The sequence below is a fragment of the Pongo pygmaeus genome, chromosome 3 (genome assembly GCF_028885625.2).
Source record: "Pongo pygmaeus isolate AG05252 chromosome 3, NHGRI_mPonPyg2-v2.0_pri, whole genome shotgun sequence".
Classification (NCBI taxonomy): Eukaryota; Metazoa; Chordata; class Mammalia; order Primates; family Hominidae; genus Pongo; species Pongo pygmaeus.
In genome coordinates, this window is record NC_072376.2 from 64,529,927 (window position 1) to 64,557,249 (window position 27,323).

The 27,323-nt window shown below is 36.5% G+C and overlaps 1 protein-coding gene and 1 non-coding gene across 17 annotated transcripts in view; both read right to left on the minus strand.

Annotated features, from left to right (window-relative positions):
* Positions 1-6,782: 6,782 nt before the first annotated feature.
* Positions 6,783-27,323, minus strand: part of EXOC1 (exocyst complex component 1) — a 51,671-nt gene continuing 31,130 nt past the window's right edge. For 4 of the 16 annotated variants that reach the window (XM_054484413.2, XM_054484414.2, XM_054484415.2 and 1 more), the window contains 9 exons: positions 23,120-23,164; positions 21,676-21,839; positions 20,634-20,741; positions 19,339-19,415; positions 18,281-18,509; positions 14,846-15,029; positions 11,877-12,076; positions 9,216-9,410; positions 6,783-7,458 (listed from right to left, as the gene is read on the minus strand). In XM_054484413.2, the coding sequence (XP_054340388.1) occupies positions 7,306-7,458; positions 9,216-9,410; positions 11,877-12,076; positions 14,846-15,029; positions 18,281-18,509; positions 19,339-19,415; positions 20,634-20,741; positions 21,676-21,839; positions 23,120-23,164 (1,355 nt within the window). In that variant the 3' untranslated portion in view covers positions 6,783-7,305. Of the gene's footprint in view, positions 7,459-9,215; positions 9,411-11,828; positions 12,077-14,845; positions 15,030-18,280; positions 18,510-19,338; positions 19,416-20,633; positions 20,742-21,675; positions 21,840-23,119; positions 23,165-27,323 lie in introns of all 16 variants that reach the window. The other 12 variants (XM_063663673.1, XM_063663670.1, XM_063663671.1 and 9 more) reach the window with 3 other exon arrangements.
* Positions 26,369-26,475, minus strand: LOC129035888 (U6 spliceosomal RNA). The gene has a single exon (XR_008502382.1). It is a non-coding gene; the product is annotated as a U6 spliceosomal RNA (small nuclear RNA).

The window sequence follows — 27,323 nt, forward strand, 5'->3', positions numbered from 1 at the left end:
AAACCTAGGCATTACCATTCAGGACATAGGCACGGGCAAGGACTTCATGTCTAAAACACCAAAAGCAATGGCAACAAAAGCCAAAATTGACAAATGGGATCTAATTAAACTAAAGAGCTTCTGCACAGCAAAAGAAACTACCATCAGAGTGAACAGGCAACCTACAAAATGGGAGAAAATTTTCGCAACCTACTCATCTGACAAAGGGCTAATATCCAGAATCTACAATGAACTCCAACAAATTTACAAGAAAAAAACAAACAACCCCATCAAAAAGTGGGCAAAAGACATGAACAGACACTTCTCAAAAGAAGACATTTATGCAGCCAAAAAACACGTGAAAAAATGCTCACCATCACTGGCCATCAGAGAAATGCAAATCAAAACCACAATGAGATACCATCTCACACCAGTTAGAATGGCAATCATTAAAAAGTCAGGAAACAACAGGTGCTGGAGAGGATGTGGAGAAATAGGAACACTTTTACACTGTTGGTGGGACTGTAAACTAGTTCAACCCTTGTGGAAGTCAGTGTGGCCATTCCTCAGGGATCTAGAACTAGAAATTCTATTTGACCCAGCCATCCCATTACTGGGTATATACCCAAAGGACTATAAATCATGCTGCTATAAAGACACATGCACACGTATGTTTATTGCGGCATTATTCACAATAGCAAAGACTTGGAACCAACCCAAATGTCCAACAATGATAGACTGGATTAAGAAAATGTGGCACATATACACCATGGAATACTATGCAGCCATAAAAAATGATGAGTTCATGTCCTTTGTAGGGACATGGATGAAATTGGAAATCATCATTCTCAGTAAACTATCGCAAGAACAAAAAACCAAACACCGCATATTCTCACTCATAGGTGGGAATTGAACAATGAGAACACATGGACACAGGAAGGGGAACATCACACTTCGGGGACTGTTGTGGGGTGGGGGGAGGGGGGAGGGATAGCACTGGGAGATATACCTAATGCTAGATGGTGAGTTAGTGGGTGCAGCGCACCAGCATGGCACATATATACATATGTAACTTACCTGAACATTGCGCACATGTACCGTAAATCCTAAAGTATAATAATAATAATAATAATAATAATAATAATAAAAAAAGAAAGTTCTCCTGGACTAAGTGCTGTAATATTGACTGGTCAATGCTGACCTCGAAGTTGTTGAAGAGCAATAGATATTGGTTTGGTTGCCACTTGGCAAAGCCTGGGGGATAAACTAAAAACAACTGTTGGCCCACACGAACTATCCAAAGGCTAAATATCTCTCTTAAAATATGGCAAATGCCAGATATGTTAAATTCGAATGAAACAACATACAATTTCTCCCAAATAACCCTCACATTTTTCTGCACATATAATGATGTGTCATGTACAGGACACAAAAGTACCATGATTGTGCTTCTCAAAACCCAAAAATGTTAAATAACTTGCCTAATGTTACCCAGTAAATGAGTGTAAAAGTTTGGGCAAGAATTTATTTATCCTATATAATCCATTACTCAATGAAACTTATATAGGACCCCCTAATGCTTAAAAGCAACGTCTAGATAACCCTTAAAGAAATTTTAGCCCAATCTTCTAAAATTTTAAATGACTGCGCCCACACTCTACTATTTATATACACGTTATTTTTACATATTTGCTGTGAATGCACACATATCATTCAAGTGGTCTACATTTTTCTTTGATCCCTCAGTATAAAACCTCCTACCTTTCCCCTCATATTGGACACAAGAAACAAAACTAATACCTCTCATTTCAAAATGCTCACCAGAGCATTTGTACATTCATCCAGTGAGGTTTTTAGTTCATCTTTTCTTCCCAAACAAGGACACAGCTTCTGTTCTCTATTAGCCCTAAAGTATGAATGGCACATCACTTTAAAACTAATGTGCTGGTTCATTCAACATAGAAACAACTCATTACTACTCTTGAGTAGTAAAATCAGGCTTATAAAACCATTAATGAAACAAAATACTGTTCTAATCTACAATAATGTGTGATACCACATTTCACCTTCTCATTTTAATTGCAAATGGCTAGAGCCAGGCTACTGTTGAATATTCTTTTGCTTTTCATAGAATGCTTCTAGGAAAAAAACCAAAAAGACAAATCACTATGTAGTTATAGGTCTCATACTTTGAGTTGTATGTGGAGATTCTAAAGTGTAATTTTTGAATAACAAGATTTTAAAGTATGATTACTATGTTTAGGGAAATCCTGAGGTAGTATGTATGTACGTATGTATGTATTGATTGATTGATTGATTGAGACAGGGTCTCACTCTGTCGCCCAGGCTGGAATGCAGTGGCGTGATCACAGCTCACTGCAGCCTCCACATCCTGGGCTCAAGCAATCCTCCACCTCAGCCTGTTGAGTAGCTGGGATTATAGGTGTGCACCACCACATCCGGCTAATTCTTTTTTACTTTTTGTAGAGACAAGTTTCCAGTATGTTGCCTAGGCTGGTCTTGAACTCTTTGGCTCAAATGATCTTCCCGCCTTAGCTTCCTAAAGTGTTGGGATTACAGGGCGAGCCACTGCTGTCAGTCAGAGATTCTTATTTGGCTGAAGTGGGTTGCAGATATCAGTATTTTTTAACATTTCCCCAGTGATTTTAATATGCAGCAGATCGGGATCCAATGCTTTGTGCCAATTTTTATTCTTCACCTTAGTCTGGGCATGTTCCTGCCTTATAAAAAGCAGACTTCTCCAGAAGGCGGAGGTGGCAGTGAGCCGAGATAGCGCCACTGCACTCCAGCCTCAGTGACAGAACAAGGCTTAAAAAAAAGCAGCTTCTATTAGTAAGGCAGAGTAGGCAGTCCTCACAGCCCACAGTGTCTAGCAGAGGGCCTTACAGAAGTAGATCTAGAAAATCCTCTTCCCAAAGACAGCATGTCTAAATTCTACAGGCGATAACGTTCACTTAGTTCCCTTCATGAACTTAATTCAATCCACAGGCATAGGTTGAATTGATACTACAGTGTGTGCAAGATCCTGTACTGAATGCTGTGTGAAGTAAGAATTAGAGGCAGAGCACAATTTTCTTTACTTTGTGGGCCAACTTCCTGATAACAACTCCTTCACTCAGACCCTAGCATGAATATGTCTTCAACATCTAGTTACTGAGCTCTTGAAGCAAGGCAGGATATTAGGCACTGGGCTCAAGCAGGGAACAAAGTGAGCAAAGCCTCCACCCAACTGGAAGTGACGTTGGAGAGTATGGCTGTGCTTTAGACATTGAAGGCAGTATAAAGAAATAGGAGTTGCCATTTCATCTTTCCATGAATTAACAATGACCTGTTCACTTTTTGTCTTTTTTTTTTTTTTTTTTCTGAGACAGGGTCCTGCTCTGTCACCCAGGCTGGAGTGCAGTGGTGCCATTTCGGCTCATTGCAATCTCCACCTCCCGGGCTCAAGTGATCCTCTCACCTTAGCCTCCTGAGTAGCTGTGACTACAGGCGTGAGCCATAATTTTTGTATTTTTTGTAGATATGGGGTTTTGCCGTGTTGCCCGAGTTGGTCTTAAACTCCTGAGCTCAAAGCGATCCACCCGCCTCAGCCTCCCAGAGTGTTGGGCTTACAGGCGTGAGCCATGGTATCCAGCTCACTTTTTGTCTTTTTAAACTTAATATTTAGGCTAGGTGCTATAGCTTATGCCTGTCAGCAGGCTGGGTGCTGTGGCTTATGCCTGTCATCCCAGCACTTTGGGAGGCTGAGGTGGGAGGATCTCCTGTGGCCAGGAGTTCAAGACTAGCCTGGGCAACATGGTGAGACCTCATCTCTACAAAAAATTGTTAAAAATTGCCACGTGTGGTGGGGGTGCATCTGTAGTCCCAGCTACTTAGGAGGCTGAGGTGGGAGGATCGCTTGAGACCAGGAGGTTGAGGCTGCAGTGAGCCATGATTGTGCTACTGCACTCCAGCCTGGGAAACACAGCGAGAACTTGCCTCAAAACAAAATCACCCAAGCCCCCAAAATGTAATATTTATTAAGTACTTACATGTGCTAGATAGATACTAGTAAACAGAACAGTCTTGATCCAAATTATAAACCTTGCAATCTAAGTGTGGGAGGCAAGATACTGAAGAAATAAAGAGACAAATAAATATATTTCAAATTCAGGTAAATGCCACAAAGGAAAAGAATAGGCTCTTAGGCGGGAATTATGGGGCAACATAATTTAAATTAAAGGATGACAGGAAAAGCTGTTTAAAATTAAATGGAGACAAGTATAAAATTCAGATCAGAACATATGCCTTCAATTTAACCTCTTCACTACCCTCTCTTCTAGCCAATTAGGCAAAATATGTAACTTCTAGAAAGACCCATCATCTTGTATGAGATCCAGATACGCATCTGAAGTTGACTAAGATGCTGAATGCAGAGAAGCCATTCTCACAAGACCATTGGGCAAGCAATATGCTCACAGGCTGCTGTTGCTTTGTCTTGCTTATTGTATTCTCCATTGCCTCCTAGAACTCCCTTTTGAAACTGCCCTGTAAACTTTATAAAATTAACCAGGAAAGGAGAGAGGGGAGAAAGGAAAATAAACCAAGTTTGCAGCATATTCAGCATTAACCATGAGGTCAGCTTGCTCTCTGGCCTGCTTCTTCATGGTTGTTTGGTGCCTAGTGTCCTAGAATCACGTAGACCCTGGATTACCATTTTCCTTAACTGCTCTATAGATAACAACTTTCACATTGTGAAATGTTAGTCTTCCCCTGGAAATAGTCCTTCAGGTCCTGCACACTGATCACACTACTGACTCAGCTGGTCTGAAGGCCCCCCCATGAGGAGTTGACTCACCAAAGAATGTAGTTTCCACATCCTGATGGATCCATCCCCCTTGTCTGACCCTAATTTTCCAACCCCTCACTCTCCATGATCCCCTTAAAAATTCCAGCCTGGAACTTCTCTGGGAGATGGATTTGAGGGTCTCCTCACATCTTCTTGCTCAGCACCTGCAATAATTAATTAATTAAAAAAAAAGAGAGACAGGATATTTCTTGCTCTGTCACCCAGGCTGGAATGCAGTGGTGCAATCACAGTTCACTGCAGCCTCAAACTCCTGGGCTCAAGTGATCCCCCTGCCTCAGCCTCCCTAGTAGCCAGGACTATAGGTGCCTACCACCATGCCCAGCTAATTTAAAGGAAAACTTTGTAGAGACGGAGTCTCACCATGTTGTCCAAGCTGGTCTCAAACTCCGGGGCTCAAGCAATCCTCCCACCTCAGCCTCCCAAAATGTGGAAATTACAGGCGTGAGCCACGTGCCCAGACACCTACAGTCATTAAACTCTGTGTGGCATCTCTGCCATCTCTGTGTAATTGGTCTGTTACTGCAGCAGGCATATGAGCCTGTTGGTCCTATAACACTTTCTCCATCTATATTAATATATTCTTCTTCCCTGTTTCATCTATCCCACTGCCTTTTGACTTTCTTCCCCCATCCTGTCTCTCTTTTTAAAAAATTTTCCATAAGTTATTGGGGTAGAGGTGGTGTCTGATTACATGAGTAAGTTCTTTACTGGTGATTTGTGAGATTTTGGTGCACCCATCACCCGCGATCAGTATACACTGCACCATGTTTTTAGTCTTTTACCCCTCGCACCCCTGCTCTTCCCCACAAGTCCCCAAAGTCCATTGTATCATGCTTATGCCTTTGCATCCTCATAGCTTAACTCCTACATATCAGTGAGAACATACAATGTTTTGTTTTCCATTCCTGAGTTACTTTACTCAGAATAATAGTCTCCAATCTCATGCAGGTCACTGCAAATGCTGTTAATTCATTCCTTTTTATGGCCGACTAGTATTCCTTCATATATATATATCATTTCTACTTTAGTATGTGTGTTCTTATCTGGAAACATTAAATACTTCTTATTTTGGTCTTCTTTAATATCTTTCAGTAGTTATAATTTCTCCATAAATGTCTTATACATCTTGTATTAGCTTGGGCTGCCAAACTATTTTCTCAGTTTTGGAGGCTGGAAGTCTGAGATCACGGTGCCAGCATGGTCAGGTTCTGGTGAGGGCTCTCTTCCTGGTTTGCAGACAGCTGCCTTCTCATTGTGCCCTCCCATGGCAGAGGGAGAGTGAGCTCTGCTGTCTCTTCCTCTTCTTACAAGGGCATTGAGTCTATTGGATCAGGGTTCCTACTCTTCTGACCTCATTTAAACTTAATCATCTCCTTAAAGACCCTATCTCCAATATAGCCACATGGGGGGTTAGGACATCAACATAAAATGTTAGTAGGGCCACAATTCAGGATATAGCACATCTTTTGTTAGAGTTAGTCCTAAATACTAAACATCTTCAATATTATTATTTTTCTTCTTATTATTATTTTAAGTGACAGTATCTTGCTATGTTGCCCAGGATGGAGTACAGTGGCACAATCACAACTCACTCGAACTCTTGGGCTGGAGCAATCCTCCTGCCTCAGCTTCTCAAGTGGCTTAGATTATAGACATGTGCCACCACAAAAAATTGTTTTTCTATGGAGACAGGGTCTCACTGTGTTGCCCAGGCTAGTCTCAAATTCCTGGCCTCAATCAGTCCTCCCTCCTTGGCCTCCTAGAGTGCTGGAATTACAGGCATGAGCCACGCACCCAGCTTACTTTACTTATTATTAAACTTTTAAGTGTTTTGTGGTATATAAACTTGCAATTAATTTTTGAATATGGATTTTGTAAGAATTTGCTTTAATACAGAAGACAGCATAAAACAGACCTAAAATATTATCAAATGTCAACTTTTTTGAAAATTTATTTCACATTTATTACTAGTCACATAATCCTCAAAAATCTAAGTTCACAAATGCTCATCACACGAGCCCTCTTCTCCATATACACATTTGTTAGTGTGAAAAAACAATTTTGTACAGTATCTTAGTAGTTACATGATTAGCAAGCAACAGAGAAGTAGTGAAAGCTGAAGAACTCCAAATGCATTGCTCATAGGACAACCACTCAAACACAAGCAGCCAGGCAATAAAGGAAAATTTGCCATTCAGACACTGAGAAATGCTAAGGGCATTTTATGATGACATGAATGCTTAAGTTAGCATGCAACCTATAGGGCAAATAAAACTGCTATATAGGTTGGTAATTTTGCATTTAAATATTTGTAGTATGGTTCTACCCATTTATCTAACATTTAATAATACATAAAATTTTAAGTCTGGGTTCTCAAAACAGTTGCTTGGTATTTTGGTATAGTGTCTGGTATACTCAAATGCTTCATTCAGTTATCTTTTCTTCTTTCACAAGGTTTAGTGGGACTGTGCAATGCTGGAACAATAATCCAGAATGTCCTGAATAGTGAATTCCATTGTAACACCAGATCCAGGATAACAGCGAGCTATCAAACCTTCAAAGTGCTTATACTGACGTATAAATTCATCTTGCATGGAGTGCCACACCACCTATTATTTAAAAAAAAAGTCATTAGGCTATGAATGGAAATAATATGTAATCTAGTATGCAAAAATAATGCCAAGGCATATTCTAAGAATTTGGGTAGTATAGTAGCTAAGAACATGCATTCTGGAACCAGAATCCTAGTCACTTTTACCTACAAGATTTGTGACCTTCAGTATATGACATCACTGCTCTATGCCTCAAGTTCCTCATCTATAAACCAAGATAATAATGAGACCTTCCTCATAATGCTGTGAGAATTAAATAAGAAATGTACATAAAGTGCTTAGAACTATGTTTGACACAAGTAAGCACTCATGACATTTTAGCTATTATCTTATATACTCCAATATGCAACACAGATGTGGATATGGACAATTATGTCTAGAACTAAGACTAGTGATTACATAAAATGTAATGCTTTAATTTCATTTCCTATAACATTTAACATTTTCTTTATCTAAAATTGTTGATGCAAAACATTGCTTGATGCCTTGGAGGACAGCAAAATGAGTCAGACCCATTATCTGCAATCATGTGATTTACAATCTAACAGTGGAGGCTAATATGTAGACAACTACCAAGACACAATGTGATACACACATTGACATAATGGCTTAAATAGATTACATTAATTGAAGCTTACTCTTTATCAGCACAGTACAAAGCACTTTATGAATATATTATAGTACTAAGTCTCATGATGACCTGGTGAGGGTGGGTATTATGATCATCTTCCCTATTTGACAGCTGAGGGAATGTATACTTCCAAGATTTTTTCTTGTAAATCCTAAATCTCATAAATCCTAAATTCCTGCCAACTTAAGATCAATCGCTATTCCCTAAGCAGTGTTATGCTTTTTACTTTTCATCGTTTAGCTCATATTGTTTCTTTCTAGAATGCTACTCCCTCCAATCCCACTTTGCCTGTTCAAGTACATCTGACTTTCAGAGGTTAAAACAAACAATGCAATATCTCTCAGGAAGTCTTCCATGATGTTGAAATCAGAATTACTCTCACTCATATCTGGGCCTTTCAAAATGGTTTATAAAGAATAATGGCCTAATTTGGGCTTTAAATCCGGCTCCACTACCCATTAGTTAAGAGAGCTTGGTCCTATTACTCCACCTCTCTAAGCTGATTTTCTTTCTTTCTTTCTTTCTTTTTTTATTGAGACATGGCCTCACTCTGTTGCCTAGGCTGGAGTGCAGTGGTAGGATCATAGTTCACTGCAGCCTCAATCTCCTGGGCTCAAGTGATCCTCCTGCCTCCGCTTCCCGAGTAGCTGGGACTACAGGCACATGCCACCATGCCCAGCTAATTTTTTTAATTTTTAGTAGAGACAAGGTCTTGCTATGTTGCCCAATACAGTGACTACTGTACAAGAGAGGTATCATTTTCACTTTTCGAATAAGGAAACTAAGGCTCAGAGAGGTTAAGTAACTTCCCAAAGTCACACAGCTTAATCTGGAGCCAGATTACGAACTCATTTCTAATTCCAACCACTCAACCAACCAACCAACCAAAGAAAAACAAACTTAATGCCTCACCATAATAAAGTAGAAATACGAAATAAGCAGAAATAGCCATATATGCTTATATAAACAGTATTCCTTTCTTCCTCACAATTCATTAATCTGGTCTGTACTCTAATGGAACTCTCCTCCTGCTCTAGATCTGTAGCATTTCTAGAAAAATATTTAAAGAAAAGCAATATATGTAAGGATCTTCAAGTCAGATGGTCAAAAGAACTAAGCATACCTGAAGTAAGTTCTCTTCTTCACATAAATGTTTATCAACTTTCTTGTAGAGGTTATCTAGACCTTTTTTTACTTCCTTTCCAGGGTACTCCTTAATGACTTTACGAAGTTCTTGTTTGTTAAACGCAAGTTGGTAACTTACTTCCTCCTCCCTTATGCCCTGTGCCACACGAGCTTCAACACCGTCAAAGAAATGCTTCAAGGAAATGAAAAGAAACAATGGCTAAGACCTGCTTTTATTATTATTTACATTAAAAAAAATCTGATTACAAAGTAGTGTATAATCACTATGCAAAAATCAGTGTGTAAAAGTATAAACAATAAAATAACAATCACTTATTAACAAACTTCTGAGATGAGCATTGTTAATACTGTAGAGTTCCTTCTAATCTTTTGATGTGTGAATACATACATGAGATTAAAATTTCATGTCACACTTTACATTTAATATTTTTTCCTAAATATAAATTTTAATGGCTGCATAATATTTCATACAATGACTGAACCACAATTATTATTCATTCCTCTAGTACTAGATATTTAACATCTCACTCCCCTTCTTTTTTTGGACTTGGCAAATCTAGTGAGACTTTAGAAAATCTACTATAAATATATTTGTCAGAAATTTTTTTTGTATATAAGTATTTCCCCACCTTACTGATTAAATTTCCAGGACTATAATTACTCTATTGAAGAGCATAACTTTAAGTATTTGAAAGATTCTTCATTATATATACAAACTGCTTCCTAGGAAAGCTCAACCAATTTATATTTCTGTCAACAGTGTATGAGGTTGCTACTTCACTATACCATCATAAGCATTATGACAATTTAAAACAATAGTTGCCAGAGTAAAAAAAGTTTATTTGTCGTTTTATTTTATAATTCTTTGGCTATTAATAAGGTTAACCTGCTTTCATATATTTAGTAGTGATTCAGCCCCTTGCCCCATTTATAAATTGCGGTCCTAGTGCTTTTCTTATTGATTTTAGTAAGATCTTTTATATTAAATATACTGACTCTGTTATATTATTATAAATATTATTCCCAGGTCTTCTTTTATATATACACTTTTGTTGACTGGCATAACTGTATTTGAGCATGACACAAAGAATTAATGCTGACAAACCCCATTCCCTCTCATTACTTTTTTCTAAAATTTTCTTAGTGACTATTTATTCATTAAATTATCATTCTTTGATAAGTTATTCTTAGTGCTTTAAAAATTTTGTTTTTACATAAGCTCTGAATTGGTAGACAGGAAATACATTGTTTTTTAGTATATTTGCTTTAAATTCTGTCACTTGATCAACACCAGTAATTTCAACATATCATATACAGGCGGTGATAATCTTGTCTCTGTTTTCCATATCTCTTATTTATGTTTCAGGTCTTGTTGAACTGGCTAGCGCTTCAACAACAATGCTAAATAATAAAGGATCTAACAACATTTCTGCTTTAAATTGATTTCAGAGGGAATGTCTCTAATGTTGCAGTTAAGTATCAGGTAAGCTTTAGGCCTAAGATAGATCTTTTATCCAATTAAAGGAATATTTGTCTGTTCTTAAGTTTTATAAGGAATTAGTTCTGCATTTGATTAAATGTCTTTCAAGTATTTCTTTGAATTGTTGACAGCAGATACATATTCTTTTTGTTTTGTTTTGTTTTGAGACTGAGTCTCACTCTGTCGCCCAGGCTGGAGCACAGTGGTGTGATCTCCACTCATTGCAACCACCACCTCCTGGGTTCAAGTGATTCTCCTGCCTCAGCCTCCTGAGTAGCTACGACTACAGGCGCGTGCCACCACGCCCAGTTAATTTTTTTTATATTTTTAGTAGAGATGGGGTTTCACCTTGTTAGCCAGGATGGTCTCGATCTTCTGACCTTGTGATCTGCCTGCCTTGGCCTCCCAAAGTGCTGGGATTACAGGTGTGAGTCACCGCGCTATTTTACTCTAACTTCAAGTTAAGAACTTATAAAAGATAACTATATTGTAGACAAAGTTAGTTTAAAAGGTTCATTTAAGCTTTCACTATGTTGTAAAGTTCCCTAAAATCATCATTTCTTAACTTTAATTAACAGACTTACTCTGGGAAATGACTCAAGTAAGGAAAGAAAAAGAAGGGAAAGAAAAGTAAAAGGCAATGTAGAAAGCAATTTTTGGTTTTTATCTTGATAATATTTTTGAAATTTCCACCTAGACATTGTAAACTTGGTCATTTATAAAGTAAGAAATGGGAAAGAGTAACGGCAAAGCCTAACCTAAGTTCATCCCCCAGCTTTGTAATTTATAAGCTATTATGATGTCGGGCAAGTTTTTTTACTTTCAGTCTCTTCATTTGTGAAATGGGGATAATATTATCTTAGCTTACACATCATTGTTTCTAAGAATTAAAAGAAATAATGCATAAGTAATAGAATAATATTAGTAAAATTATCATTAAAATACAGTAGACAAATAATGTATAAAAATAATGTACAGAAAGAAGAAATAAAATATATAGCATCTAGCAGTGTCTGGCACACTGGCAGCTTCAATAACTGAGTCCCCTTTGCACCAACACATGAGAAAATTTAAGATAAATGTCTGCAGGTTATTCATATGCAAACTTACGTGTATAGGTTCAAAAGTAGGAAAAATACTGAATGAAAATATATTTACATTTAGTTTTTCAAGAGGTTGTCCTAAAGAGTAAATGACATAAGACTGAAGGTGATCTGTGTATTTTTGTTTGGCTTCTTTTTTTTCTGCTTCTAAACATGAGATTTTCAATCGAGAAAGAGTTGCAAAAATATGGTGAAAGTTTTCCATCATAACCACATCCCTGGGGGTCTTCTGGCTTTCATTTGCTACTTTCTCCACTAAAACCAAAACAGAAAAAATAAAATAACATCTCTGAGTATGACCATATTTAGCTATAAACATTTATATGATTAATTTTTTTTCATTTGTAAGTTTAAGAATTCAGCATATTTCTGGACTTAATAAAATACATTGTAATGGGAGTCTTCAGATCTACCTAATCATAATAAAAAGTCATCCTAAAACAGTCCCATGTGTATATGGAAATTCAGTATATAATAAAAGTAGCTTTTCAAATCAATGGAGAAATGATGAATTATTCAAAATGTGTTAGGACAACCGGCTGGACCATTTTAATATATGAAATTTAAGTTCCTATTTTACATCTTGCAGTCAAATTCTAAATTGCTAAATTATTTAAAATGTAAAAAGCAAACAAATTAATACAATCATAAGTACTAAAGAAAATATAACTAATAGAAAAATAATAATTTTGTGACAGTGTGACCTTGCTAAGAATGGCCCAAAATTTAGAAGACTGTTAAGGGGAAAGATGAATAAATTGGACGTAAAATTTGAAAATTCACGTAAAGACACCATACACAAAATCAATGAAATGCAAAATAAAATAGTGAGATAATTTATAGCCTATCAGGTTGACAAAGAATAAAAAGATTGGTAATACCTAGTAATACCCAGCATTGGTACAGCTGTAATGCAACTGCTCATAGCACTAAACTGACATAAGCTTTCTGTATCACAATTTGGGAAAAGACTTGAGATACATAAATCCTTTGACCCAGTAATTCCATTTCTAGTAATTTACCCTAAAGAAATTATTTGACAAGTATACAAAGATATATAAACTAAAAAAATCCTAGATGTTTATTAATAGAAAATTTGGTAAATGGATAATGGCATATGGATGACTATGCAATCGTTAAAAATGATTGTTTATCTATATTAACTAACAAAGAAAGATATTAAGATTATATAGAGTCCAACAGCTTCAAAAATAGTGTGTCAGGTATGACAACACTTTTATATTAAAGAAAACACACACACAATATGCCCATATATAGAACAGAAGGACAGGGAATTTAAAAGTTTGGAAGAATAAAAATTTAACATTATCTCTGTACAATAAGATTAAAAATGATCTTACTTTCTTCTTGATTTGAAAATTCTATTTGCTGATTTTTGGGGATAAATATTTATGTTTCAGGTCTTGTACTGGCTAGCACTTCAATAACAATGCTAAATAATAAAGGATCTAACAATATTTCTGCTTTAAATTCATTTCAGAGGGAATATCTCTACTGTTGCAGTTAAGTATCATGTAAGCTTTAGGCCTGAGATAGATTTTTTATCCAATTAAAGGAATATCTGTCTGTTCTTAAGTTTTATAAGTTTTAGTTTATAAAGATTTATAAAGAATGAACAATGAATTCATTCATTCATTTATTATTTATTTTTAAGACAGGGTCTGGCTTTGTCATCCAGGCTAGAGTGCAGTAGCATGAACAAGGCTCACTGCAGCCTTGACCTCCTGAGCTCAAATGATTCTCCTGCCTCAGCCTCCTGTGTAGCTGAAACTCAGGGACACACCACCACGTCTGGCTAATTTTTTAAATTTTTTTTGTAGAGACAAGGCCTCACTATGATGCCCAGGCTGGTCTTGAACTCCTGGGCTCAAGCAATACCCCAACTGGTCCAAAGTGCTGCGATTACAGGTGTGGGCCACTGTGCCTAGCCACATTACTTTAGAATCAGATAAAGCAAAGCTACTTTGAATTTTAAAATAAAAAATCAAGGCCGGACATGGTGGCTCATGCCTGTAATCCCAGCAGTTTGGGAGGCCAAGGCGGGCAGATCACTTGAGGTCAAGAGTTTGAGACAAGTCTGACCAACATGGTGAAACCCCGTCTCTCTTAAAAATACAAAAATTAGCCAGGCGTGATGACACTTGCCTATAATCCCAGCTACTTAGGAGGCTGAGGCAGCAGAATTGCTTGAACTCGGGAGGTGAAGGTTGCAGTGAGCCGAGATTATGCCACTGCACTCCAACCTGGGCAACAATTGGTGAGATGATTCCATTTTCTATCAATTTTTTAGCTTTTACAATTCCTGAATATATGCAATCAGATCATTTATTTCAGATGAAATGACATGTCCAGACTTTTCTGTAACTTAATTGTGGGATCTGACACAGGAAGAAAGCGAATTACAGTATTTCAGCACTAATTTCTCTTGTATTTTAGTACTAATTTCCTTGTATAATAGATATGAAAACCTAAGGCCTAAATAAGTGAATTGATTTGCTTAAGGTTACACACACATCACAGCCCATCATCTCTAGAAGACCACTCGTTAAAATGCAAATGTAATCTGGAAGGTCATGTTTTTGTGTTTAAAAAATGATTTTCTACAAAAAATTAGCAGGGCATGGTGGGGTGCATCTGTAGTCCCAGCTACTTGGGAGGGTGAGGTAGGAGGATCGTTTGAGCCTGGGAGGTGGAGGCTGCAGTGAGCCAAGATCATGCCACCGCACTCCAGCCTGGGTGACAGAGTGAGGCCCATCTTAAAAAAAAAAAAAAAAGATTTTCAATTTTGCATAGTCATAAGCCCACATAAACCCTAAAATGTAAGTGGTTCATAATGAATACGAATAGGTTTTATTTTTCAAATTCAAGAAATCCTTAATGTTGGAAAACCTAAAAAAGACTATAAGATATACAAAATAATGAACCTATCTGTTCCCGACTTCTTAGTTACCAGAAATAAAAACAATAGCTATAACAATTCTTTAGAACATAACAAAAGCTTACCATTAACAAACACTCCTCTGATAAGTTTGGTGTATGCTTTATCTAGGTCTCCACGACGCTCAGCATTTTTGAAGATTGATTCTGCAAGTCCAGCAAATTCTTCAAATTCAGCAACAAATGGAAGAATTCCGACTTTACTCTTCTTTGAGATCTTTACTTCTTCCATTTGCCTTATTTGGTTACTCTAAAGTTAGGCAGAGAGCAAGGGAGATAAATAACCAAGCAACTTTAAAACTACATATAATCATAACAAAATATATAGATGGAGATATAGATATATACATAGATATCATACAGGCAGGATATTATGTGGTACCTAGAACACTTTGGATGCTTACTAATTGAAGATGAATCACAACAAGGATAACTAAGAAAAACTAATTCTATAGATAATAAAACCATTTTACAGTAAGTTTAAGAAAATCAAAATAGGCCGGGCACAGTGGCTCACGCCTGTAATCCCAGCATTTTGGGAGGCCGAGGCGGGCGGATCACCTGAGGTTGGGAGTTCGAGACCAGCCTGACCAACATGGAGAAACCTTGTCTCTACTAAAAATACAAAATTAGCTGGGCATAGTGGAGCATGCCTGTAATCCCAGCTACTCGGGAGGCTGAGGCAGGAGAATTGCTTGAACCCAGGAGGCGGAGGTTGCGGTGAGCAGAGGACGTGCCATTGCACTCCAGCCTGGGCAACAAGAGCAAAACTCCATATCAAAAAAAAAAAAAAAGAAAAAAAAAAAGAAAATCAAAATAATACAGATTATTTAAAACCAACTATAAGCTGGGGACGGTGGCTCATGCCTGTAATCCCAGCATTTTGGGAGGCCAAGGTAGGTGGATCGCTTGAGGCCAAGAGTTCAAGACCAGCCTGGCCATTTTCGTCTCTACAAAAAATATTTAAAAAATTTAGCTGGGTGGGGTGGTGCATGCCTGTAATCCCAGCTACTTGGGAGGCTGAGGAATGAGAATTGCTTGAACCTGGGAGGCAGAGGTTGCAGTGAGCCAAGATTGCGCCACTGCACTCCAGCCTGGGCGACAGAGCAAGACTATCTCAAAAAATAAAATGAAACAAAACAAAATACAATCAAGGCTGTGAACTTCAAGTCTCTGTACAAAGTAAAAACAGTCAAGACACATTTCTACCATTTATGAAAGATGAGTACAAGGCAATTACTGATTTTAGGTTACAGGAGAGAAGATTCCAGAGCACCTATAGGATCCCTCCAGGTAACTTCTGGTTGGCGGCCACGTGGTCAAGTTTGAGAACCACAGTCATTTCCAATTTTCATCAGTCTAAAATTTCTGTCTGGATAGACAAACTCTATTTTCAGAGTACAGAAACAAAGAGGGAGGATAGGCATTTCCATATGGATTTGCATTATTTAGTTTTCCATATATTTATTAGTCATTTAGCCTTAGTTCCACAAACTGCTTGTGCATGATATGACAAAATGCGAAAGAAATGTTTCATGCAGACCGAATCCTAGGTTCAAAACGATCCACGGATTCAATTATGGTTCTATGATTCTGAAGGGATCTAAATCTACTCAGTAGGAATGATTATTACACTGCCAAATACTTTTGTATTATTTCAGCTTCTACCTAACATTTCATTGTGTTGAGATCTGGGGAGTATAACTCGAAAACCATGACACATGGATTAGAAAAATAATTATCTCTAGGCTTCTGACATTAGTATAAGAAAACCCTATGAATATAGTCAGTTATTTCATATTATCTGTACTAATGTTCTACTTCATCAGTATTGGTAACTGTGAGGTGAAAAACGGATGCAGTAGAAAAGGTAGTGGTAAGATTGCAGGTACTAGAACCAGACTGTCTGGGTTTGAATACAAGATCCATATTTTTTAACTGTGGACCTGGGGAAAGTAACTTCACCTCTCAAACAATCTACCTGACTGAGGGGCTGGGTTTAAGATTAGATGACACAATGTGTGCAAAGTGCCCAGACTTGTGCCTGGTACACAGTAAGCACTCATTTATAAATGCTGTCTATTGATCTTATTGACCAGTGTTCATAAATGAGAGATAAGATCTTATCAAAAATAAGACATTATTAAAATAAGATATACAGAAGGATGACAGGCAGAAGAAACCACCCTCTTCTTTAGTGGCAAACCTATGTCCTTTATATATATATATATATGTAACTTATGAGAAAATGTGAATTTATATCTTTGTCTAGATCACCTTCTCTAGGGCCATGCCTTGAGAAGTGTTCATGAAGCATTTTTTAACCTGGCCCAGCCCAATTCATACATACAAGTGTAAAAAATGTAATGGATAGATGGCTGGTGTCTCTTGCCTGTAATCCCAGGACTTTGGGAGGCTGAGGCGGGAAGATCACCTGAGGTTGGGAGTTTGAGACCAGCATGACCAACATGGAGAAACCCCATCTCTACTAAAAATACAAAACTAGCCGGGCGTGGTGGCGCATGCCTGCAATCCCAGCTATTCAGGAGGCTGAGGCAGGAGAATTGCTTGAACCCAGGAGGCTGAGGTTGTGGTGAGCCGAGACTGCACTGTTGCACTCCAGCCTGGGCAACAAGAGCGAAACTCCATCTCAAAAAAAAAAAAAAAAAAAGAAATAGTAACAGATAGTAAGAAAGTTGTTAAATTTTTTTCTATTAGGAGGAAAATGATAATTGCTCAGTTATAACAATTTATTCTTAAAATCCAATTATTAAAGCTACTAAACTATTAAAATAAATTAAACAATTAAAATAATCAAATTAGTTTTCTTATTAGAATGTATTAAAAGAAGAACAATAACAATAAACCCAAGTGATAGTTTCAATTGTTTCATTAAATCAGTGGTGATTGACTAATAAACTGAGATGTCAGTGATTTGGTGGATTTTTTTTTTTTTTTTTTGACACAGTCTTCACTCTTGTCACCCAGGCTGGAGAGAACTGGTGCAATCTTGGCTCACTGCAACCTCCACCTCACAGGTTCAAGCAATTCTCCTGCCCCAGCCTCCCGAGTAGTTGGGATTATAGGCATGTGCTACCACGCCCGGCTAATTTTTGTATTTTTAGTAGAGATGGGGTTTCACCATGTTCACCAGGCTGGTCTCGAACTCCTGACCTCAGGTGATCTGCCCACCTCGGCCTTCCAAAGTGCTGGCATTACAGGTGTGAGTCACTGCGTCTGGCCTCCAGTGGATCTCTTAAGCAACTGGTGCCATGTGCCACTTCCTCCAGAACTTGCCAAGATTCACAGTGTGGAATGGAAACTAGCTGGCATAGTGCCACCCAACTAACTGTTCATGTAGACTGTTGCCATGCCCTGCTTTGAGGGACATAAACAACAGATTCCCCAACAGAAAGCTGGAAATCCCTCGATTTAAATACATTTACCTACATTTTGCAATGACTAGGATGCTAAGGTATTTTTTTAAAAAAGAAAACTTACAATGCATTTGTCAAAGTTCCTTTTGACAGTCACCAAAACATTTCCCAATGTAGTACTTAGGAAAGAAGCAGGGTCCACATTTTGTGCAGTCCACACATGATGACTCATTTTGACTAGCATATAAAGAGAGTTGAAGCTATCAATTTTGTCTCCTAATGCAATTAGGTTGTTCAGCTCTGGCTCAATGCAGCGAAATATTTTAATCATCATTTGGCGGATCATATCTTTCCTGTTCAGAAAATAGACAAGAAGTATGAAGTTATAACAAGCTTCAGGTGAATTCACCTTTAAATTTAATCCACTGGGTATATACAAAAGGACAAAAATACCATAATTCAATTTCAATTAAAAATGTCTAAATAGCTGGGCGTGGTGGCTCACACCTGTAATCCCAGCACTTTGAGAGGCCAAGGTGCGCAGGTCACCTGAGGTCAGGAGTTCGAGACCAGCCTGGCCAACAGGTAAAACCCTGTCTCTACCAAAAGTACAAAAATTAGCCAGACATGGTGGTGCATGTCTGTAATCCCAGCTACTTGGGAGGCTGAGTCAGGAGAATCGCTTGAACCCAGGAGGTGAAGTGCAGCTGAGATGGTGCCATTGCATTCCAGCCTGGGCAACAGAGGGAGACTCCGTCTCAGAAAACAACAACAACAAAAAACAAATAAAAATGTCTAAATATGATTATAGTAGTTTTTGATACAAAAATATTTTACTGACGTTGGGTTTTATCATTTGAATTAGTTTTAATTTGTAATGCTGGGTCATGAAATGTGCTTTGTGATTTCTAAGAAATACACTACAATTCAAACGCTTCCCCCTACCAGCAAACAACGGACTGACTTCATCTTCTGTAAGTCCTGGAGCAAGGAAGAGTTGAAGAGCCATAAAATAGGACCTATTTTAAATCAGTAAAATGTTTGATAAGACAATGGACACAGATGCTGGTGCTGTGAGTGCTGTCAGGCTACTGAGAAACATCTAGACCCCTCAATGAGCAGCACTCCACGTTTTAAAGTTTATTTTTTCCAAAATAAACAATGATAGTAATGAAGACATACTCAGATGAAACAGGCAGTGGTGTGCCACAATTATGTTGCCGTGATAATGTTCCTCCATCCAGGTCCTCTGCTTCAGCCTGCAAAAATTATTCAGGCACTTTACATAATAAAAGACCAACAATTTGACTAGTACTTATATAGCAAAAGCCTGCTCAGTCTTAAAATTCCTAGGAAAGAATACATTATGAAAAATAATGATTTTTAAAGGTAGCATTATGACAAAGCTAGCTATATAATTTAGTATGCTGTTTAAGAATGTTCATGAGATACTCTTCTTAGGTTTTACCCAAGAACTTTTGTGGGGTGAGAAGTTGTATTTGTGTGTGCACCTGAGGGGAAGTAGGGAGGTACAGGAAGCTGAACGCAAGGTGTGGGAATGGGGGCAGCTTGACAACAACCACCACAAAAATAGAAAACGTCCAAACACAACTTTCAAAAGAGAATTTAAAAAATTAAGGAAATCTCATCAATTATTCTAATAAAATTTCAGCATTAAAAAAATGCTATAAAAAATTCTTAACAGAAGCCAACAAATAAACAAATTTGCCGCCATTACTACCATAACAATGAACACTCTAAACCATTTATCATAATACATTTCTCATTTATTTTATGACTGCTTTTATAAGTTGGTTGTCTGTGGCATACAATTTTGAGATGATAATTTAAAAAACGCTTTTATTTGCACTGTTTTTAAGTTCTTCAAAATACTCAAGAAACTCTCTCATCTTATTCTCTTATATGTATGCTACCAGAAAGGCATGCTGAATAGGCACTATGATATCTACTTTACAGAAGAGGAAAGCTGGGGATCGAATAACTGGCTTAAGATCTCATGGCTAGTTAGTAACAAAGCCACAAGGAAGGCAAATCTGAGGCCTCATTTTCTTTTATTTATCATTATTGTTATTTGGTATACCATAGTGTATACACTCATACATCATTTTAAAACATTATATTTGTCTTGATGACTACTAGAATGTTAAAATAGCCTTTTAAATAATGTTCTTTGCAAAGTAAACTCAGACAATCCTCCCCCTACTAATTTAGAGAATATTTAGGCTTGTAATATTCTGAAATATTAAACTAGATGCCCAAACTTCATCTGTCACTGTTTTTATTATCTTACGGTATTACCAAAATTCCTTACATCCTAAATCCTTACATCATAAAAAAATCCTTACATGATAAATTCTTTCCTTTTCTCTTCTGATAATAAAATTGTGACCACATATTAATTAAGCTAATTATGTTACAGATCATAAATACTAGCCAAAATACACTGTGAGCCATACCATAGTTCCAGGCATACTTTGATGTTGCTGTAGTTTGAAAAATTTACTTATGAAGTCCTGTTCTGCCAGACATAGGGGCTCCAGTTCACTTAGTACCTGTTCAAAGATCTGAAGAAAACCAAAGTGATCCTATAATGAAAGAACTGCACCAAATGCTTAAAATAACACTCCACATTTAATTTTCTTTTCTGCACAGACCATGGATCCATAATCTCACTAATCTATGAATTTATAATCTCAATGGAATCCTAAAAACAAACTCTTCCAAGATCTACAGGACAATGGTATTAGCAAGGTATAATAAGGCCACAAAATAAACCTAAAATAAAACTCACAGTTATTCACTTCACATCTGGAAGGAGGAGCACAAAGATCAACTTTTACAACTTATTTATGGCCAGGCATGGTGGCTCATGCCTGTAATCCCAGCACTTTGGGAGGCCAAAGTGGGCAGATCACTTGAGCTCAGGAGTTCGAAACCAGCCTGGCCAGCATGGTGAAACCCCATCTCCACTAAAAATACAAAAATTAGCTGGGTGTGGTGGCAGGCACCTGCAATCCCAGCTACTTGGGAGGGACGCAGAAGAACTGCTTGAACCCAGAAGGTGGAGGTTGCAGTGAGCTGAGACTGTGCCACTGCATTCCAGCCTGGGTGACAGAGCAAGACTCCATTTCAAAAACAAACAAACAAAAAACTTATTTAATTTAGTACAGAGAAAGGCCAGCAGCACAATAGCTTTTATTTCCTGTTACTTTCTAGGTGCTCAAACAACTTAGATTTGAGATACAAGCATTTTATGATTTGTAACAAATTTTAATAAAACTTTTATGCCATTTCATTGATAATTCACATTTTACTTGTCCTTTGACTAGTTTTTTTTTTTTTTTCCCAGATTCGATTCAGTTGGAAAGTAAGACATGGTTAATGCTTAAGAGAGCCAGAAGAACCCAAATCTTTGAACACACTTAGAGCAACCACAAACTGCTGTTAGAAAATAAAACTAATGTTAATGTTTAAGAAGTACTTGTTATTTTAGTTTACCTTATCAAATTTGGTCCTGTCGGCAACATCGAGATCAGAGGCAGACATGTTTCCCATATCCAGCAGGGAAGATGACTGAGATCTGCGATTCCCTGAACTCTGAACACTGAGTTTATTTAGACTAGAAGTAGATCCAGTTAATTTCCCCGAACTTCCATGAAGACCTAAGAAATAATAAAACTTTGAAAGTTGGATCAAACAAATGATCCAAAGTATAAAGCAGGGATAGATCTTCTATCTTCTACTGGCTTGATCTTCCAGGGCTCATATTAGTGCACAAATCTTCTATAAGGGATAGGTGGTATAGTTTCCTTATCTTCCATTAATATTTGTGTCCTAATCCTGAGCATATTGAAAAAAGAAGCGAAACTACACAGATGCATAGAATGGGACTGAAAGGGACCTTAAAGAGCATACTGTCTATAACCTGCCCATTTCATAAAGTCGCCTGGTGATATCGCTAGACTAAAGTAATTGAGGGTTTCTTTTCCATTCAAAAGGACAGGAATATGGATGAAGGTCAATGAGGACCACGTTAGAATATTAGCCAGCATGACTTTGTTATACTTCAGAAGAAAATTGCTGCATCTCAATGTTACCTCCACAATAAATCAATATATTAGGTTGAACCACATGAAACTGCCCATACTTGATCATTTTGCCCTACCAAAAAAAGTCAATTACATATGATTCAACTTAGTATGTTCCAAACTCTGAAACTGCTTTTCCAGTAAGTGAACTGATTATAGTCCTTTAAAAACTAAATAAAATGAACAAAAAAGACACCCTGAAAACTCGTTATATTTAAAATACAACTGAAATGTAATACATACATCACTAATCATATTAATATGGGACATCTGTGTTTAGGTAAAATTTTGGTATCCATCATAGCCACGAGGAAAAATGAGAACATATAGCTGGCAATAGCTCACATACACCAAGGAATTAAAGGATTTGATTTTTAGAAGAAAATGTGATGTTTTTATTCAGAATTAAACATAAACAATAACTAATATATTTTAAAAACATCCTTCCTGAATATCTCTCAGTTAACTTGTACTATTTGCTAATGGTCAGAAAAGACAAATGAAGACAGAATAGGTACAATTAAAGATAAACTTTGGCTTCATTATGTAAAATCCGACCATATCTATATAAGATTTTTTATAGCTTCTAAACAGCCTGAAAATAGAAGTATAATGGTTAAGTCTTTTCACAAATTTCTGACACAATGTTCTACTACTCGTCAAGTAATTTTAACTATATCATATATTTCTTGGATACAGCCGTATCACTACCATCATGTTGGCTTTCTTTCACCAATACCTGGCAATTCAGAGCAATCAAAATTTTTGGTGTTACCTTTTTTCAAGACAACTAATTTCTAGACATTAAACAAACATGCATTGAGAATACCTACTAATACACTAAGCATACTCACTCTCTGTTTCCTGTTTGACAGCACTTTCTTTTCGAGGCAGTGTAGCTGTGATGGATTAGGTTGCAAGCATCAAAGACAAAGACAAGTTAATAAACTGCAATTTGCACAAACCATGCACAAGAGGAAGTTAAAGCTCTAGTTTAAAAGACACATGCAAAGAACCATGAGCATCAAGTAACAAGAAGTGCAAACACATGTTTAGTTGGTCACCTACTGTTTGAGAAATTATATGAGAGAAAAAAACTTTACTTTTAATGTATTGTTTTTATTCAAATATTCAGGTAGAAATATCTACGTGTAACCCCCCTACACTTTAAAATGTGTTTTTTTTTTTTTTTTTTTTTTAAGTTTATGAAGCTGGTACACTTAAATTTAAAAGACTACATTTGCAAGTTTTGGTTTCCTGAGAAAATATAATTCAAGTAAATAAAGTGGCAATTTATTAGAATGCAGCTGTAGATTTAGATGTCAACAATCTTGTATTCCCTGAAAACTCCTGAAAGGATTCTCCACTGACTAAATAATTTTATACTATATCTAACAAAAAATTATATGAGTAGGGCTTTAAAACCACTGAAAAGTTAAAACTAATTATCAAGCTGAATTACTTAATCACTGGCTTTGTGAGTGCTCAGAATGAAAGGTATATATCATAATACTAACAATCAGATGTATGAATAAAAGGGTAAAGTTTAGGGAACAGATGTAATATAAGAGTTTGAACTCTTTTTAGGTCATTAGGCATTTCTTTTATCTAAAACTTCTCTCTCTATAACATCTATTAGATCAATATGAGAGCTAATTTTGCAAAACAGTCTACAACACTCAGAAGTTGATGTGAAAGGTGAAGAAAGATCACAGGATGAAACAGAATGTTAAAGAATAAAACTAAAACCTAAAAATGTCTTTAAAACAGCAAAAAGATGTGTCAACTGACATTATCCCTGCCAAGCTTCAAGGCAAAAATCTTGTCACATCAGTGACTGGTATATCTTCGTCAGTGACAGGTATATCTTTCTAACCTTGGCTACCTGAAGCTCAAGGGAATATGAAAAAACAAGGCTGGACATTAAAGTGGCAAACAGGGATCATGCTGGAGCTACTAGCTAGCCAATCTGAACAGTACTTTCTGGTGCCTTAAGGTGTCACTATGCTATGTTCAGCAGTGCCAGAGCAAAATCTAATTCTTTATATGGTTTCTTTTTTTGAGACAGGATCTCATTAGGTTGACAAGGTTGGACCTGAACTCCTGGGCTCAAGTGATCCTCCTACCTCAGCCTGCCATATAGCTGAGATTATAGATGTGGATCACCATGCCTGACTAGTTTTCTTTCTTTGGTAGTCAATAAGGAATACAGACTTAGTAGTAGTGCCTATTAATTATAATTTGAGGTTCATAAAACAGCATATATCACTTATCAGCAAGTGATAATACTCAAGTAAAATGTTAAATATCTTTAAATAATCCCCACTAGAATGTAAACTTCATAAAGGTAGGGTCTTTGTTTACTGCTGCATTCCCAGTACTTATAACAGTGAGTTATTAGATAATAGGTAATTTATAAATATTTATTGAGTTAATCTTCCAGCCATCCCTGAATTCAGCATTGTATTCATGACTCTTTGGAATCAACAAGGTTTCTTAGTTCAGCAGAGAAACAATAATAGAATAATCTTGGTTATTTTAAAGATTTGGAATATTAAATTGGAAGGAGGGCAATGATTATGTAAATGTATGTATTAAGGGACTAAAAGCGCATACAAATGAGAAGTGATATATATATCTCAACTGTAGAAAGTAAAAATCATGACTAAAAAAAATTACTAAATTTCCTTTCCCTGTCATTTCATTAAATTTGTAGAATACAAAGGAAAAAAATACACTGAAATATCAATCCTGTGGGAAAAAATTCCATGCCTTTGAAAATATCAAAAATAAATCTATTTAAAAAGGCAGTAACCTACACAAAGGCCTTATCACAAAGAAAAGCTACTTCCCTGGTACTTTAGCATAATTTTGAATTATTTCAGCTAAGTAGATGTAAAAGACTTGACTCAATAGTGGCTGAAAAAGAAAGGATTCTCTATTCCCCTGATTCTCTATCACTATATTGACTATATAGTTTCTTTTTGTAAGATGCATTCATTCTGACTATTCTTACCAGCATTTATTCTTACTAGCATTTGTGACCCAGAATTTTCAGAGCAAGCAAGCAAGCAAAAAGCAAAATTAATTTAAATTTCATTTATAATTAATTTTCATTCACTGAAAAGTCATCTTTCCAAAATTTGAGATTTCTATTTTAATTATAATTACAGATGCTCCTTGACTTACAATGGGGTTACATTTGTTTTTTTTTGTTTTGTTTTGTTTTTTTGTTTTTTTTTAGACAGGGTCTTGCTCTGTTGTCCAGGCTGGTGGAGTGTAGTGGCACAATCATGGCTCACTGCAGCCTTGACCTCTCAGGCTCAAGTGATCCATACCCCTCAGCCTCCTGAGTAGATAGGATCACAGGTGCATGCCATCATGCCTGGCTAATTTTTTATTTTTTTGTATATATGGGGTTTTGCCATGTTACCAAGGCTTGTCTCGAACTCCAGGGCTCAAGTCATCCTTCTGGCTCAGCCTCCCAAAGTGCTGGGTTTATAGGTGTGAGCCACTGCGTCAGGCTGGAGTTACATTTTGATAAACCCATTACACGTTGAAAATATTATAAAGAGAAAATGCATTTAACACACCCAACTTACTGAACACCAGAGGCCTAGCCTACCTTAAACATGGTGAAAACACATTAGCCTAGAGTTGGGCAAAATCATCTAACACAAAGCCTGTTTTATAATAAAGTATTGAATATTTCATGTAATTTACTGAATACCATACTGAAAGTAAAAAACAGAATGGCTATGGGTATTTGAAGTATGGTTTGTACTGACTGCAGACTGCTTTCAAAACACCGTAAAATAAAAAAATCCTAAGTCGAACATTATAAGCCAGGACAGTCTATAGTATTAAAAATTCACTTAAACACAATTTGAATCACTGAAAAGATGTCTTTGAAAAAAATGTACACTATATCTTATTTAGAACTTCTCAAGTCATTTGCATTTAACTTGAAATTAATTTTTAAAATACTGGCTAAAAGTTGGATTTTCAAACATGAACCAAACAATTTGTATTCTCCAAATTGTTTATTTAGTTTTTCTTCTCCTGTAGCTGATATCAAAATAACTGATACTGTAATTTTCATTTGTTTTATAGAACATTACACAAATTAGTGTGTCATCCTTGCACAGGGACAATGCTCATCTTCTCTATATTGTTCCAATTTTAGTATATGTGCTGCTAAAGTGAGCGCAATTTTCTGTGCACTCAATTGTCACAAATAACTCTCCTATTCCTTGTTATTTAATAGGCACATTTAATAGAAGATATGTGATCTTAACACTTATAAAACTACAAAAGTACCTTTTAACCTGTATTATGTTAGTTAAAAATGTTTTTAACAAGATAATTTAAGAATTTCTCAAGGAGGAAAAAATTTAGGTTTCAGGTTAATGCAATGATAACATTAAGATACTATTGTACTTGATTTAAGTTATATTCTTATTATTTCACTTATCTTAATGTGAATCTTAGACTCGATAAACTATTATGATACTGGGATTAATGACCTACTCAGGAGATAATTTTAGAAATATTTCTCTCTTACCTCCAGTTTTCATATACTGAAGGAGTTCTTTCAAAATAAAATGGTTCACTAACAAGTGGTGACAAATATACTTAATGAAAACATTAAACATGTAACTGCATTAATAATATGCTGTTTACTCAAAAAAAAAGCATAACATATCCACAGTGAAACATTAACAGGGATATAAACACACTGCTGTTTAAGAACAATTAACCTTTAGGATGAGTTAGCATTTCTGTTTCCGAAAGCCTACTGTCCCAAGATTCTTATCAGTATCTGTAAAGTGTAGCATATTTACAGACAAATTCAAACCATTTCAAATGTCTGGACTAGTATAATCAATATATTAGTGTTGCATTTTTTAAAAACAGTGAGTTACAGAATAATTACCCATTAATGACAGTCTTCTCTGTCCTACGGAAAAGAATGGAAACATGTACTATCAGTTTTCAATCCTGTTTCTTGATTACTGAAGTTGCTTAGGGCATAGGCTCCTTTCAACAGGCAAATGC